The sequence below is a fragment of the Corythoichthys intestinalis genome, chromosome 3, assembly GCF_030265065.1.
Source record: "Corythoichthys intestinalis isolate RoL2023-P3 chromosome 3, ASM3026506v1, whole genome shotgun sequence".
Taxonomy (NCBI): Eukaryota; Metazoa; Chordata; class Actinopteri; order Syngnathiformes; family Syngnathidae; genus Corythoichthys; species Corythoichthys intestinalis.
This window is the reverse complement of record NC_080397.1, coordinates 59,322,166-59,335,620: the sequence shown is the minus strand read 5'-3', so window position 1 is coordinate 59,335,620 and position 13,455 is coordinate 59,322,166. Positions and strand designations below refer to the sequence as shown.

Sequence of the window (13,455 nt, the reverse complement as noted above, 5' to 3'; positions counted from 1 at the left end):
GGTCGCTTTGCGACATGGTTTATTGTTTTCTTGCCAGTTCAATATGGCTGCACGACGTCTCGGGCTGATGCCTACATTGTAATGTTGTGCTTATATGATCCTTGGACAAGATTTGTCCGTAAGTATGGTTGTTGTAAAGAATGTACATATTATGTTAGTAAGCGAAATGTTATATTTTTTGTATGAGACGCTTTTTGTTTATGTTTCGTGAACCTGTATAGCGTGCTAAGCTAACGTTGTTGCTAATGCAATGCTTGTGTACTTTTTTTTGGGGTAGTTTTACGACGGTCTAAAGAGGACAATGGTTTGAGGCCATTTTATGTATGGCCTCAAATAATTAATAAATCAGATGACAAATGAAGAAGTCTGATTATTAAGGCGTCGTTCACTAGCTGTCTAGCTTTGGAAAAAGTAGACGCTTCGGAGTGAGGACAGCATAGACAGATTTAAATGACAGTAGTGGAATGCCCACTACAGTCCTTATGTACCGTATGTTGAATGTATATATCAATCTTGTGTCTTATCTTTCCATTCCAACAATTTATTTCACAGAATATATACATAATTTACAGAAAAATATGGCATATTTTACAGATGGTTTGAATTGCGATTAATTACGATTAATTAATTTCTAAGCTGTAATTAACTCGATTAAAAATTTTAATCGTTGTACAGCCCTAACATATATATACATATACATATACATTTGTGGTCAAAAGTTTACATACACTTGTGAAGAACATAATGTCATGGCTCTCTTGAGTTTCCAGTTATTTCTACAACTCTGATTTTTCTACAATATAGTGATTGGAACAGATACTTCTTTGTCACAAAAAACATTCATGAAGTTTGGTTCTTTGATGACTTTATTATGGGTGAACAGAAAAAAGTGATCAAATCTGCTGGGTCAAAAATATCCATACATGGATCTGAAAAAGCGAATCATTGACTTGAACAAGTCAGGAAAGTCACTTGGAGCCATTTCAAAGCAGCTGCAGGTCCCAAGAGCAACAGTGCAAACAATTGTTTGTAAGTATAAAGTGCATGGCACTGTTTTGTCACTGCCACGATCAGGAAGAAAACGCAAGCCATCACCTGCTGCTGAGAGAAAATTGGTCGTACCGGGGGTGTGACATCAGCATTTCAACGGAGTACGGTGCCTTGTTGCTTAATGTGATTCAGCACGGCGAACTTCACGCAGGAAATTACGTAGTTGATACTCTATATGTGTGTGTGTGTGTGTGTGTCCCGGCACTGGTGGTGGGGCCCAAAGTGATATCTTTTCATGGGGCCCAAAATCCCTGGCAGCGCCCCTGCTGGTATGGATTGATTTGGCCTTCTTAACTTCCATTTAGTCGTGGCGGTTTATAATTCATCGATGTAGTATATGGACTTCGTGTCCCATAATCACTTTGGGCTCGCGTAGCCAATGGCACGGGAAGTAGCACATCTAGTGTGCCATTTCATGACATCCAGTGTGTGTGCGCATTAAAAAAGTTAGCAAACGCCGCTGTAGTCACGTCTGCAAATTACTGCACAACACCAGGACATGACAATCGATTTTCATAAACGGGACGAGTTTAAAGCACAGCGCTCCTAATTTGCCACTCAATGTTCATCATTTCCATTCAGCTGTCCGTTGTCAAAGCGAGGTTGTTCGTAGCAGCCTAGTCGGTAACAATGTTTTGGCGGACTTCGTTGTAAATATCCGGCGTTGTGCCGAAAAATAGCCACCCCGCGTGAAATGTCACCCCTGACGGGAGCGCCCACACGTTGACAACACCGGCACACCGGAGATGGTCCGCAGTCAATCCGGAGCACTGATGCGACCGGTATACGTTGAACAATAGGATAGAATGGGAATGATCGGCTCCGGCGCTATTTTTTGCCGGACCTGGAACGAAGATGCATTTTGCTTGCGCAGTTGGTAACAAGGAACCCGAACTTTTAACAGCACGTCTGCCGCACGCGTGCACGCACATGCACGTGAGGCAATAAATCGCAGCGGGAAAATTACCGTCTTCATTTTTATTTATCGTGCGATAAATGGAATTATTGCATATAGCAACAGGCTTATGTATGCCGCCATCTTCGTCTTCACAACGAGCCAACATGAATCGCCGGTCCACTCCTCATTATGGTAAGGAGTTGAAAGCGCCGCCAATCACCAAGAAGGGGGAATTGGTAACGCAGGCATTTATTGGTATAAGCTGTGGCATGTCTATCACAATAATTACAACTATTAGAACTAGAACTATTAGAACTATTGTGGCTACCGACATTGGGAAGAATGACTGGAGATGATCTTTTACTTTACACCATGTATTGTACTCAACGCAGAGAAGATATACCATTTGCAGCCACCACTTTGACTCATGGTTGCTCAAATTCCCATCATGCATTTGGGCAGTTAAGAATATTTAAGTCACTACAGTATCATTTAGTGAAAGCACAACAAAAATAATATTCCTGTCGCTCAAAAATAAAATGTAAAATAAAATAAAAAATAATAAGAACAAAATAAAAAGAAAAGCGCTCAATGCAAAGAGATCTGGCATTCCCAATCAAAATTGCTATTCAAAATAATACTCTATTCAAACATTAAGTTTAGCTCAACAAATACACTAGATGGCAATATTTAGTCACAATATACAAACTTTTAAAATTACTATAACTTGTATTCACATTTATCTTTTAAGAATTACAAGTCTTTCTATCCGTGGACCCCATTCACAGAAAGAATGTTAATGCCGTCTTGTGCATTTATTGTTATAATAAACAAATACAGTACTTATGTAAAGTATGTTGAATGTATATATCCTTCTTGTCTTTTCTTATCTTTCCATTCCAACAAAACTTTACAGAAAAATATGGCATATTTTAGAGATGGTTTGAATTGCGATTAATTACAATTAATTTTTAAGCTGTGATCAACTCGATTAAAAATTTTAATCGTTTGACAGCCCTAGTTATTTTATATTTGCTGTATTTTTTTGCTGCACATTGCCGGTGTTGTGACAAATTTGGCATGCACGTAACGTTAAAAATGACCGCGAATGCAGCGATTCCAAAGTACATACTACAAACTTTCTGTAAAGAAAGCAATATTAACTTACGTTTGCCATGTTAGGTTCACACAACAACTGCACGCAGCTCTCTCACTTAACGACTTCGCCGTGTCGTTAAGCAATAATTTACGCCATTTCCGTGTTGCGCATGTATGTTTATGATGTAAATAGAATTTTTAACACCATTGGATAACATTGAGAGTCCAACTGAATATAAAAGAGGGCTTTTTTCACCGCCACAAAAGCGATGGGAGCTAAATTTTATAAGGGTGCAAAATTTGACAGAACACCGGTCCGTGAAAAAAAGACCCAAATCACACCCGTCCGTGTTGCAAAAAAGGTTGGGGACCCCTGCACTAAAGTGCTCTTTGCTAATTTAGTAGAGTAAGTGCCAACCTGCTGCTCATGCGCCCACGCCCGGTTGTGATAGAACTCCGACAGGTCTCTCTTCTTTTCAGTGGGGCAGATTTCAATGGCCTCTGTGAAACAGTGGATGGCGTTCTGGTACTTGGCGGCATTAAAGTATTTGATGCCTTTTTGATGTGCCTCTCGGGCATGATCCACAAGACTCTAAAAAGGGGAGAAAGATGTCTATTAGGCCAGTGTTTTTCAACCAGTGTGCCACGGCAGTGCCGTGAGAGATCGCCAGGTGTGCCGTGAGAAATTATCCAATTGGTCTTTGTCAGGTGACGTAACGCTTGCAACTAAAGATGCACCGATACCGATACTAGTATCGGCAGGTCTCTCCGTCTATCTTCTCTATTTTTGCAACCGACCGCCACACACGCCTTCACCATTTTGATTATTAATGTTAACGAGCAGAAAAACACGCCATAATAGGAGGAATTTATGAAGCGGTAATGCGTTAACATGACGAGTAGACGGACAACATGGCGCGGGGGCGTGGCTGTGACGTCACGTGAGTAGGGTCTATAGCAGACATGTCCAAAGTCAGGCCCGGGGGCCAAATGCGGCCCGTGGTCAAATTTCATCCGGCCCCCAGCCTCTGTCATAAAATATATAACGTCTGGCCCGCACACAGACTTAATAAATTGGTCAGTAGTACTGCTACCAGCATATGAAGTAGCTTACACACTAAATGCTGCTCCTCATTTACCCACTAAAGGCAGCAGCACTCTAAGAAATATTACCCGTGTGACCCTTTACTTCTAATTTTCTAAAATGGCGATAATCAACAACAAAAAAAAGAAAGTTGGCTTCAAGGGTAGGTGGAAATTGGACTATTTTATCTGCCTCATTTGCTGTTTTTAACCCTTGATTGCCAAATGTAATACATTTGATACACCTAAAATTTCATGATTTTGAGAGTAATTCAGAATTTTGACATTAATTTTTGGGAAAAAAAAAAAAAAAAAAGATGGATGCAACACGAGCATCTGCAGATTCCATGAGAAAAAAAAAACAGGATTTAGCTACGGTTATACGTAGATATTAGAGTGCTTATTACACATATTCATTTGACATTTCTTTTTACAAATTTGAAAAAAAGGTTTCATTAGGACCTTATTTTTCAAATTTTGGGATTCTCTGATAATTGCTTCATGTTGCAGGTCTTTAAGGGTTAAAGAGTTCAATGTGAGGCGATATTACCAAACAAGATACGCTGAAATGTACGGCAATATTACAGGGAAGATACGCAGCCAGAAATTGAAGCAACTTGAAGCTAATTTAATTTCACAGCAGCAGTATTTCGATAGAGCCCGTGAGTCAAATGAGAACGCCAAAAAGGCTAGTTGCGAGATTATTGAAATTATTCATTTAAAAAAATAATAAAGCAAAGGTAACACACAGAATGGCTTGCTAAAATTTGCTTAAATATATTGTTCTACGTAAAAGACGTCAGCCAAGGTCGGCCCCCCACATTTTTACCACACCAAATCTGGCCCCCTTCGCAAAAAGTTTGGACACCCCTGGTCTATAGTAATGAGGCCCTATTCTGACACACAGTTAAACAACAATGCAAAATGAACTGGCATTCCATATCAAATTAGCTATGCAAAATACACGTAAAACTTAGACTTTGGTCACTCTATTTTCATTATTGTTATTTTTATTCTTATTATTATATTAACTCTACTTTTGATTGAAAATTTTGCAAATTTTATTAAAACGAACACATGAAGAGGGGTTTCAAAATAAAATTCCTATAACTTGTAACAATAACATTTATCGTTTAAGAACTACAAGTCTTTCTATCCGTGAATCACTTTAACCGAAAGAATGTTAATAATGCCATTTATGGATTTATTGGTACAATAAACAAATACAGTACTGATGTACAGTATGTTGTATGTATATATCCGTCGTGTCTTATCTTTCCATTCCAACAATAATTTACATTAAAATATGGCATATTTTAGAGATGGTTTGAATTGCGATTAATTGCGATTAATTAATTTTTAAGCTGTAATTAACTCGATTAAAAATTTTAATAGTTTGACAGCCCTAATATTGATATATAGACATACTTTTTTAAAATTTTGCATATTGGAGACTGTATATACTATTATTCCATTCTATGTGTAAGTATTTGTGCACTCTATAGGGCAGCTTTGAATTTCATAACACTTGTGTAATGACAATAAAGGCATTATTCTCATTACTATTCTATACTATACTATTCTCTATTTTTTTTTTTTTGCGTTGAATGTTCATCCTAACATGTTGAATAAATAGGTTCAAAACGGTTCGGTGAGCATGTTTGGTTGTCAATAGGACATAAATATTACAAATTTTGACAAAAAAATTTTGGAATTTTTTTTTCTCTTTGTCTTTATGGTCCCAAAATGTTGATTTATAATTGGTCAGTGAAGAAAACAACAGTTTGGACAAAGTTCAAGGTGTCCTGAAAAAAGGAACCAAACCATGCCACTGCGAACAACTCTTTTTTTGAAATATAAAGGCAACATCAAAGGCATGCAAAATCAGACAAAACATGTAGCATTAGTCCTACCATGCGTTCCAATAGATACAAGGCTCCCACCCCGAACACGATGGGCACGCCGACCAGCAGAGCGAGCTGCCAACGGGGGACGGCAGTGCCTGATAGCGGCTCGATTAGCTTGGAGGCAGCCATGATGAGAAACCCTGGTGTGGCTAGCTAGTCAGCAACACTGGGCCAGTCGTCTTCTTTATCGCATGCACCATGAGGAACTCTGGGATATGAGATGATGGAGGTAGATATGGGACAAAAAGATTTGGTGTCATATTTACACATTCGTGTTCGTATATAAAATATTTGTGTTCTTATATAAATATTCATACTCATATTTACGTGATTCGTGTTCATAATTAGGCCTTTGTATCTGTAAACACAAAATTCTGACGTCAGATCTTTTGTGGGTATGTAAATACAACTCTCTTTTCGACGACTACGAATATTGTTGTTGTTTTTTTTAATAACACATACAATTTTACAAACAAAAGCGGGCTTACACATTTAAGGAAATCACAAATAACACTACATTATATTTTAATAAATAAATTCCTACTTGTTTGCCATGTTTGTATAGGGCAGTGTTTTTCAACCGGCGAGCCGTGGCACACAAGTGTGCCGTAAGAAAATATCCAATATCGCATTTTTTTGGTTTTGTTTTTACTTTGTCAGGCGGGGTTATTGTAGGAAAGGAGTAGGTAGTGGTATTGCACGTCGCTTTCAAGAACTGCTCGGATTTGTAGCCGTCAGCGACAGTGTGGACCCCAGCACGTCTACTGTACATCATTCGATCACTCATCAAGTGTCAATATTAGAGATGTCCTGATCCGATATTTGGATGGGATCGGACGCCGATATGGGCAAAAAAATGCGCATCGGTAACGAATCGGAACACGGGAAAAATTCCCATCCAGACTTCCGATCCAGTCTTTTTTTTTTTTAAAGTCTGGTCGGGTTTTCCAGCGCACCGGTTTACATAATCCATTCCAGTTTTTGCTTCGGTTTCCCTAAACTCCGGTCCGTATTTTACGGCACACCTTCAACACACTACATTTACATTACCATCTCCCAATTTACTGTTATCGTTAAAAATGTCAGCTGTGTGGGATCATTTCACCTTAAAGGACGACAAAAACGAAGAGGCAGAGTGCAACATATGCCACCATAAATTCAAGCGTGGTGGTAAAGCTGTAAGAAGTTTTAATACAACCAACCTAACCAAGCATTTAGCAAAATACCACCACAAACAATATGAGGAGCATGTTAAGAAAACCGAAGACAAAAAGAAAGGTCCTACACAACTAACACTGGCAGAAACTTTTGCTATGGACAGTCCCAAAGCCCAGGGAATAACAGGAGTCATTGCCGAAGAATTCATTCTGGATGACGAGCCATTATTGCGCGTGAGGAAAGACGCACCATCCAACACGCGATTCGGCCGTGGAAGATTGGAGAACGATTCACAAACATCCAAATTCCAATTATTGAAATATGTCAAGTAAAGCCGGACTAATACACAGCGCGGTCTTCGGGACGCAATGAGAAACGGACCGCATTGCGTCCCGAAAGTAAACATAACTTGTCTTAGACCCGGGTAATACCAATGCTCAACTCACGGCTTTAGCTCAACTCATGCCGCTGGATAAAAAACACAAGAATACCTGACTGCTGCTGATAGCCGCTACAAACTACGTCAACGTCGTTTTACTGGAGATAATAGATAGCATATGTATATAGAACCAGATGCTACACGACAGACTCGACTGCGTTAGCAACATTGAAGTATAGACCCTACTCACATGACGTCACAACCATGCCTCCGCGCCATATTGTCCATCTATTCGTCGTGTTGACGCATTACTGAGACGAAGCCGAGACAGTCTGCACATTTAAGATTAGATTTAAAACGTTCCTATTCGACAAAGCTTATGGTGAGGCTAGTTGAAGTCGGAGTAGACTCACAGTTTAGTCTAAGCTGCACTAGAAGCTATAATGCTGAGGGAAGTACAGCCGCTGAGTTCTATTTCCTTTTCTTATTCTACCTACCACTTGTCTTACTTTATTTCTATTTTCCAATGTTAATATCTAGTTGTCTAGTCTCTTCATCACTAGTCACCCGGTGTCCCCTTTCCCCCCTCCCCTCTGGGGAGGGGCAATTTTTCAGCTGCAGCCTCCTGACTGTCCGGACCCCTGGCTGGATAGACGTCCTCGCTGCTTCCCCCGTCTCATCTGGCTAGATGGACCTCTTCTTGCTCCTTTACTCCACTGCATTTTTACGGACTGTAACTTCGCTTGCTAACTCCCACTAGCAGTTCTGGGGTTCCTGTCTATCCGTCCTGGGAGTGGATCTCTCCTGACTGTGGTACTCCCCGAGGTTTCTCATTTTTCTCCCAATTGACTATGGAGTTTTTGGAGTTTTTCCTTGCCGGCATGGAGGGTCTTAAGGATAGGGGATACCCAGGACTTGAACTGTATCTATTCATTTTTGTTGCTTCATTTCTGTAAAGCCCTTTGATACATTGTTGTTGTGATTTAGGGCTATACAAATAAAATTGAATTGACTTGAATTGAATTACCGCTATGTAAATTCCTCCTAATATGGCGTGTTTTTCTGCTCGTTAACATTAAAAACCAAAATGGTGAAAGCGTTTGTGGCTGTTGGTTGCAATAACAGAGAAGCTAGACGGAGAGACTTGAAGTTCTACCGTATTCCGAGAGACCCGGAGAGGAGAGCGAGATGGACTGCTGCAATTCGATGAGAAAACTGGGCTCCAAACGATTACCACGGATTATGTAGTAGTCATTTTATATCTGGTAAGATGCATTTAATATACATTTAGAGTGTTTTGGGCTGACAACTACAATTAAGATTATTGCGGGGCTAATCGCCGACAACATACAGTTTCAAATTCAAGATGCTTATTACGTCCACCATCATTACATTTTGAATAATATTTAGCTGGTACCAAGTGAAAGAAGCTGGCCTCGTCTACGGATCATCAGTTAAACAGGTGTGTCTAAACCAGACATGTCCAAAGTCCGGCCCGGGGGCCAAATGCGGCCCATGGTCAAATTTCATCCGGCCCCCAACCTCTGTCATTAAATCAATACTGTCTGGCCCGCACACAGACTTAATTGGAAATCTCAAAAGAGAACGCCACAAAGGCTAGTTGCGAGATTGTTGAAATAATTTGGGGCTGTCAAACGATTAAAAATTGTAATCGAGTTAATCACAGCTTAAAAATTAATTCATCGTAATTAGTCACAATTCAAACCATCTATAAAATATGCCATATTTTTCTGTAAATTATTGTTGGAATGGAAAGATAAGACACAAGACGGATATATACATTCAATATAATGTATATAACTACTGTATTTGTTAATTATAACAATAAATCAACAAGATGGCATTAACATGAACAATCTGTTAAAGTGATCCATGGATAGAAAGACTTGTAGTTCTTAAAACATAAATGTTAGTACAAGTTATAGAAATGTTATATTAAATCCCCTCAATGTTTTCGTTTTAATAAAATTTGTAAAATTTTCAATCAAAAAATATACTAGTAGCTCGCCATTGTTGATGTCAATAATTACACAATGCTCATGGTGCTGAAACCCATAAAATCAGGCGCACCCAAGCGCCAACAGAGGGCGACAAAACACCCAAAAACACAACAAGTGGACATGACACTGTGCTGTCATTTTAATCTGTTTGAGCGGGGCATGTGCGTTAATTGCGTAAATATTTTAACGTGATTAATTTTTAAAAATTACCATCCGTTAACGCGATAATTTTGACAGCCCTAAATTAATTAAAAAAATAATAATAATAATGAAGCAAATGTGACACACAGAATGGCTTGCTAAAATTTGCTTAAATATATTGTTCTACGTAAAGGCCAAGGTCGGCCCTCCACATTTTTACCACACCAAATCTGGCCCCCTTTGCAAAAAGTTTGGACACCTCTGGTCTAAACCTTTTGCAAAGGGGGCCAGATTTGGTGTGGTAAAAATGCGGGGGGCTACCTTGGCTGATTTACATAGAACAATATATTTAAACACATTTTAGCAAGCCCTTCAATGTGTCACATTTGCTTTATTATTTTTTTTTATTTATAATTTCAAGTCTCGTCTTTGTGGCGTTCTCATTCGACAGTCGGGCTCTTGCGAAATACTGCTGCTGTGAAATTAAACTAGCTTCAAGTTGCTATAATTTCTCGCTGCGTATCTTCCCTGTAATGTTGTCGTACATGTCAGCGTGTCTTGTTTGGTAATATGGCGTCACACCGAACTCTTTGAAAACAGCGACTGTCTCTTTGCAAATGAGGCAGACACCGTTGTTGCGTGTTTTATTGAAGAAATAGTCCAATATCCACCTATCCTTGAAGCGTCGGCCATCGCAGTCAACTTTTTTTTTATTGATTGTCTCCATTTTAGAAAATTGGAAGTAAAGGGTCACACGGGGTAATGTTGCTTAGAGTGCTGCTCTAAAAGTTTTTCAAACTTTCGTGAGAATAGGCTGATTTTGTGTGGACAAGATAGTTGTAGATATCAGGGTAGCAGATGTCAGGCAAAGAGGGCGAAGACAGCGGGTCGAAAAATATCGATTTAGGCATCAAATATGGATCTGGCGAATGGATAGACTGAAGCTTTCCACATAACGCCTTTAATGCAACGCATCCAATGAGTTTACAGCATCTGAAAGCACCGGGGCTTCCATGAATTGCACTATAAATTGCACGACAAATTGAAACCATTGAGAATACGGATAAACAAAGACCGACTATATGGCGGCTGGATACAGCGACGTGTCATTCTGTGACGTTGGTGAGTAGGGTCTATTGAAAACCAAATGTGTTAGTAAACAGCCGCCATCTTGAAGCAGAAGACTTCCCTACTAGGCTGTTGTGAGCCTTCCAAACGAACCTAATTAACTTTTTATCTAAAATACTCCTAAATCGGCAAAACCTTGACTTGAATCTATCTTCAAAACAGTTTTAAAACTTTCACATGTCGAAAGTAGACAGAAGGGAAATTATGGAATAACGGGAGCAATTTGAACAACTTTAACAGTTGATTCGCAAAATTAAATGAATGTATTTTAAAGCTGCTGATACAGAATAGGGACCTGAGTATTTTATTTACTATTTTAAAATGTTAACTTGATACTGAAATAGTCGTTTATTTAAACCTGAGAGGCTTTTTATACAATTTTTGTAACTAATGCACGCAGTTAAATTGAAAAATCGCTGGTTAACAGCATTTGCAAAAGGAAAAAAAATATATTACTGACAACACATGCAATGACAAAAACTGCTTTTTTGCGGAGTGTGAAGCTTTAGCGGTTTAGCGAGGTACGTCCGGTGAACATTTCAAAATAAAAGCATGTCATGTTCGCCATATAAATAACGATTTCTGGAGTTAATCCCACATACTTCAGATTCTACATTAAGAATACCTTTAAAATGACACCCTTTATGAAAATTCTGATTGGCAATGAATAATTATTATAATACTATTATATATAGTACAACAGTATACTATAATATTAATGCTAGGTATTTTTTTAAGAATTGTTTTGAATCATTTTGGAAAGGTGAAGTCAGTGTTCTGAATCTCTTTACATTCCATTCTTTTCCACAAGTTAATTCTAACGGCATTTGAACTCATTGTTTATTTGTGATTTATTATTGTTATTTATCTGTTTATTTGTACTTTAATCAAGAATTTAAGTGTTCCAAAATGTTTTTTTGTGAATTGACAAGTGTAAAAAAAAATGTCATTGCTAAAGTAGTAAAAAATAATAAAAAAAATTTTTTTTATAAGATTAGTCGACTAATCGTAAAAATAGTTGGCTGACTAATCAGGAGAAAATTAGTCGTTTGGGACAGCCCTACAAAGAAGATTGGAAAAACGTTGCCCGGTCTGATGAGTCTCGATGTCTGCTGCGACACTCGGATGGTGGGGTCAGAATTTGGCGTCAACAACATGAAAGCATGGATCCATCCTGCCTTGTATCATCGGTTCAGGCTGGTGGTGGTGGTGTAATGGTGTGGGGAATATTTTCTTGGCACTCGTTGGGCCACTTGGTACCAATTGAGCATTGTTGGAACGGCACAGCCTACCTGAGTATTATTGCTGACCATGTCCATCCCTTTATGACCACAATGTACCCAACTTATATGGCTACTTTCAGCAGCTGTCCTCACTGTATCATGGGATATTTACACCAAAAGTTATTCACCGGTACAACCTTATTTGACAGCGGCATCATACGACCGACTGTCATAAGACCATATGAACCATCATTAAACTTTGAACCAATTAGTGCACAGCTTTATTGCTTCAAGAAGCTTCATTTAGCCATCACTGCTCCCTTGGGGGAGACAGTCAACCTCTGCTGCCACCTGCTGTTGACTGTTGTCATCCATCATGCCTCTTAGCATGCATTGCAGCGCTACAGATGTAAATAACTATCAAAAATCATGTTCTGTGCTAAATATTTCTTCAGTTACTGTTCCAGTTGTTTCATCAATTGCTAGTTATGGTATTTGCTAACACTTTATTTGACAGTGGTGCCATAAGACTGTCATTACACAATCATAATTATGACATGTCTCTGTCCTGAGTATTCATGAGTGCTTATCACAGATGTCATTAAGTGTTATCCGGCAAATGATCTCACTTTTGAATTCAATTCAATTTTATTTGTATAGCCCTAAATCACAACAACAATGTATCAAAGGGCTTTACAGAAATGAGGCAACAAAAATGAATAGATACAGTTCAAGTCCTGGGTATCCCCTATCCTTAAGACCCTCCATGCCGGCAAGGGAAAACTCCAAAAACTCCATAGTCAATTGGGAGAAAAATGAGAAACCTCGGGGAGTACCACAGTCAGGAGAGATCCACTCCCAGGACGGATAGACAGGAACCCCAGAACTGCTAGTGGGAGTTAGCAAGCGAAGTTACAGTCCGTAAAAAATGCAGTGGAGTAAAGGAGCAAGAAGAGGTCCATCTAGCCAGATGAGACGGGGGAAGCAGCGAGGATGTCTATCCAGCCAGGGGTCCAGACAGTCAGGAGGCTGCAGCTGAAAAATTGCCCCTCCCCAGAGGGGAGGGGGGCAAGGGGGGAGGAAGGGGACACCGGGTGAATGGATGCAAAACATCCAAGCTGGACAAAAATTGAGTTGGTGACATAATTTGCCAAATGACACTTAATGACATAAGCATTCAGTTATGTCCATGATCGTGTCATGTCATAATTTTGATGATCTTATGAAAGTCTTATGACACCGCTGTCAAATAAAGTGTTACCTAAAAAAATATTAACAAATAAGCCGCACTGGACTATAAGCCACAGGTATGAAAATGAAGGAAAAAAAGTAGCGGCTTATAGTCCGAAAATTACGGTAATTCATTTCT

General features: G+C 39.2%; 1 protein-coding gene across 2 annotated transcripts in view; it reads right to left on the bottom strand.

Annotated features, from left to right (window-relative positions):
* The window catches only part of LOC130912953 (mitochondrial import receptor subunit TOM70-like), a 70,125-nt gene extending 63,876 nt beyond the window's left edge, over positions 1–6,249 (bottom strand). The window contains exons 1-2 of one of the 2 annotated variants that reach the window (XM_057831138.1): positions 6,043–6,249; positions 3,465–3,638 (exon numbers count right to left, since the gene is read on the bottom strand). In XM_057831138.1, coding sequence (XP_057687121.1) covers positions 3,465–3,638; positions 6,043–6,165 — 297 coding nt within the window. In that variant the 5' untranslated portion in view covers positions 6,166–6,249. The remainder of the gene's footprint in view (positions 1–3,464; positions 3,639–6,042) is intronic. The other variant, XM_057831139.1, reaches the window with a different exon arrangement.
* Positions 6,250–13,455: the final 7,206 nt, after the last annotated feature.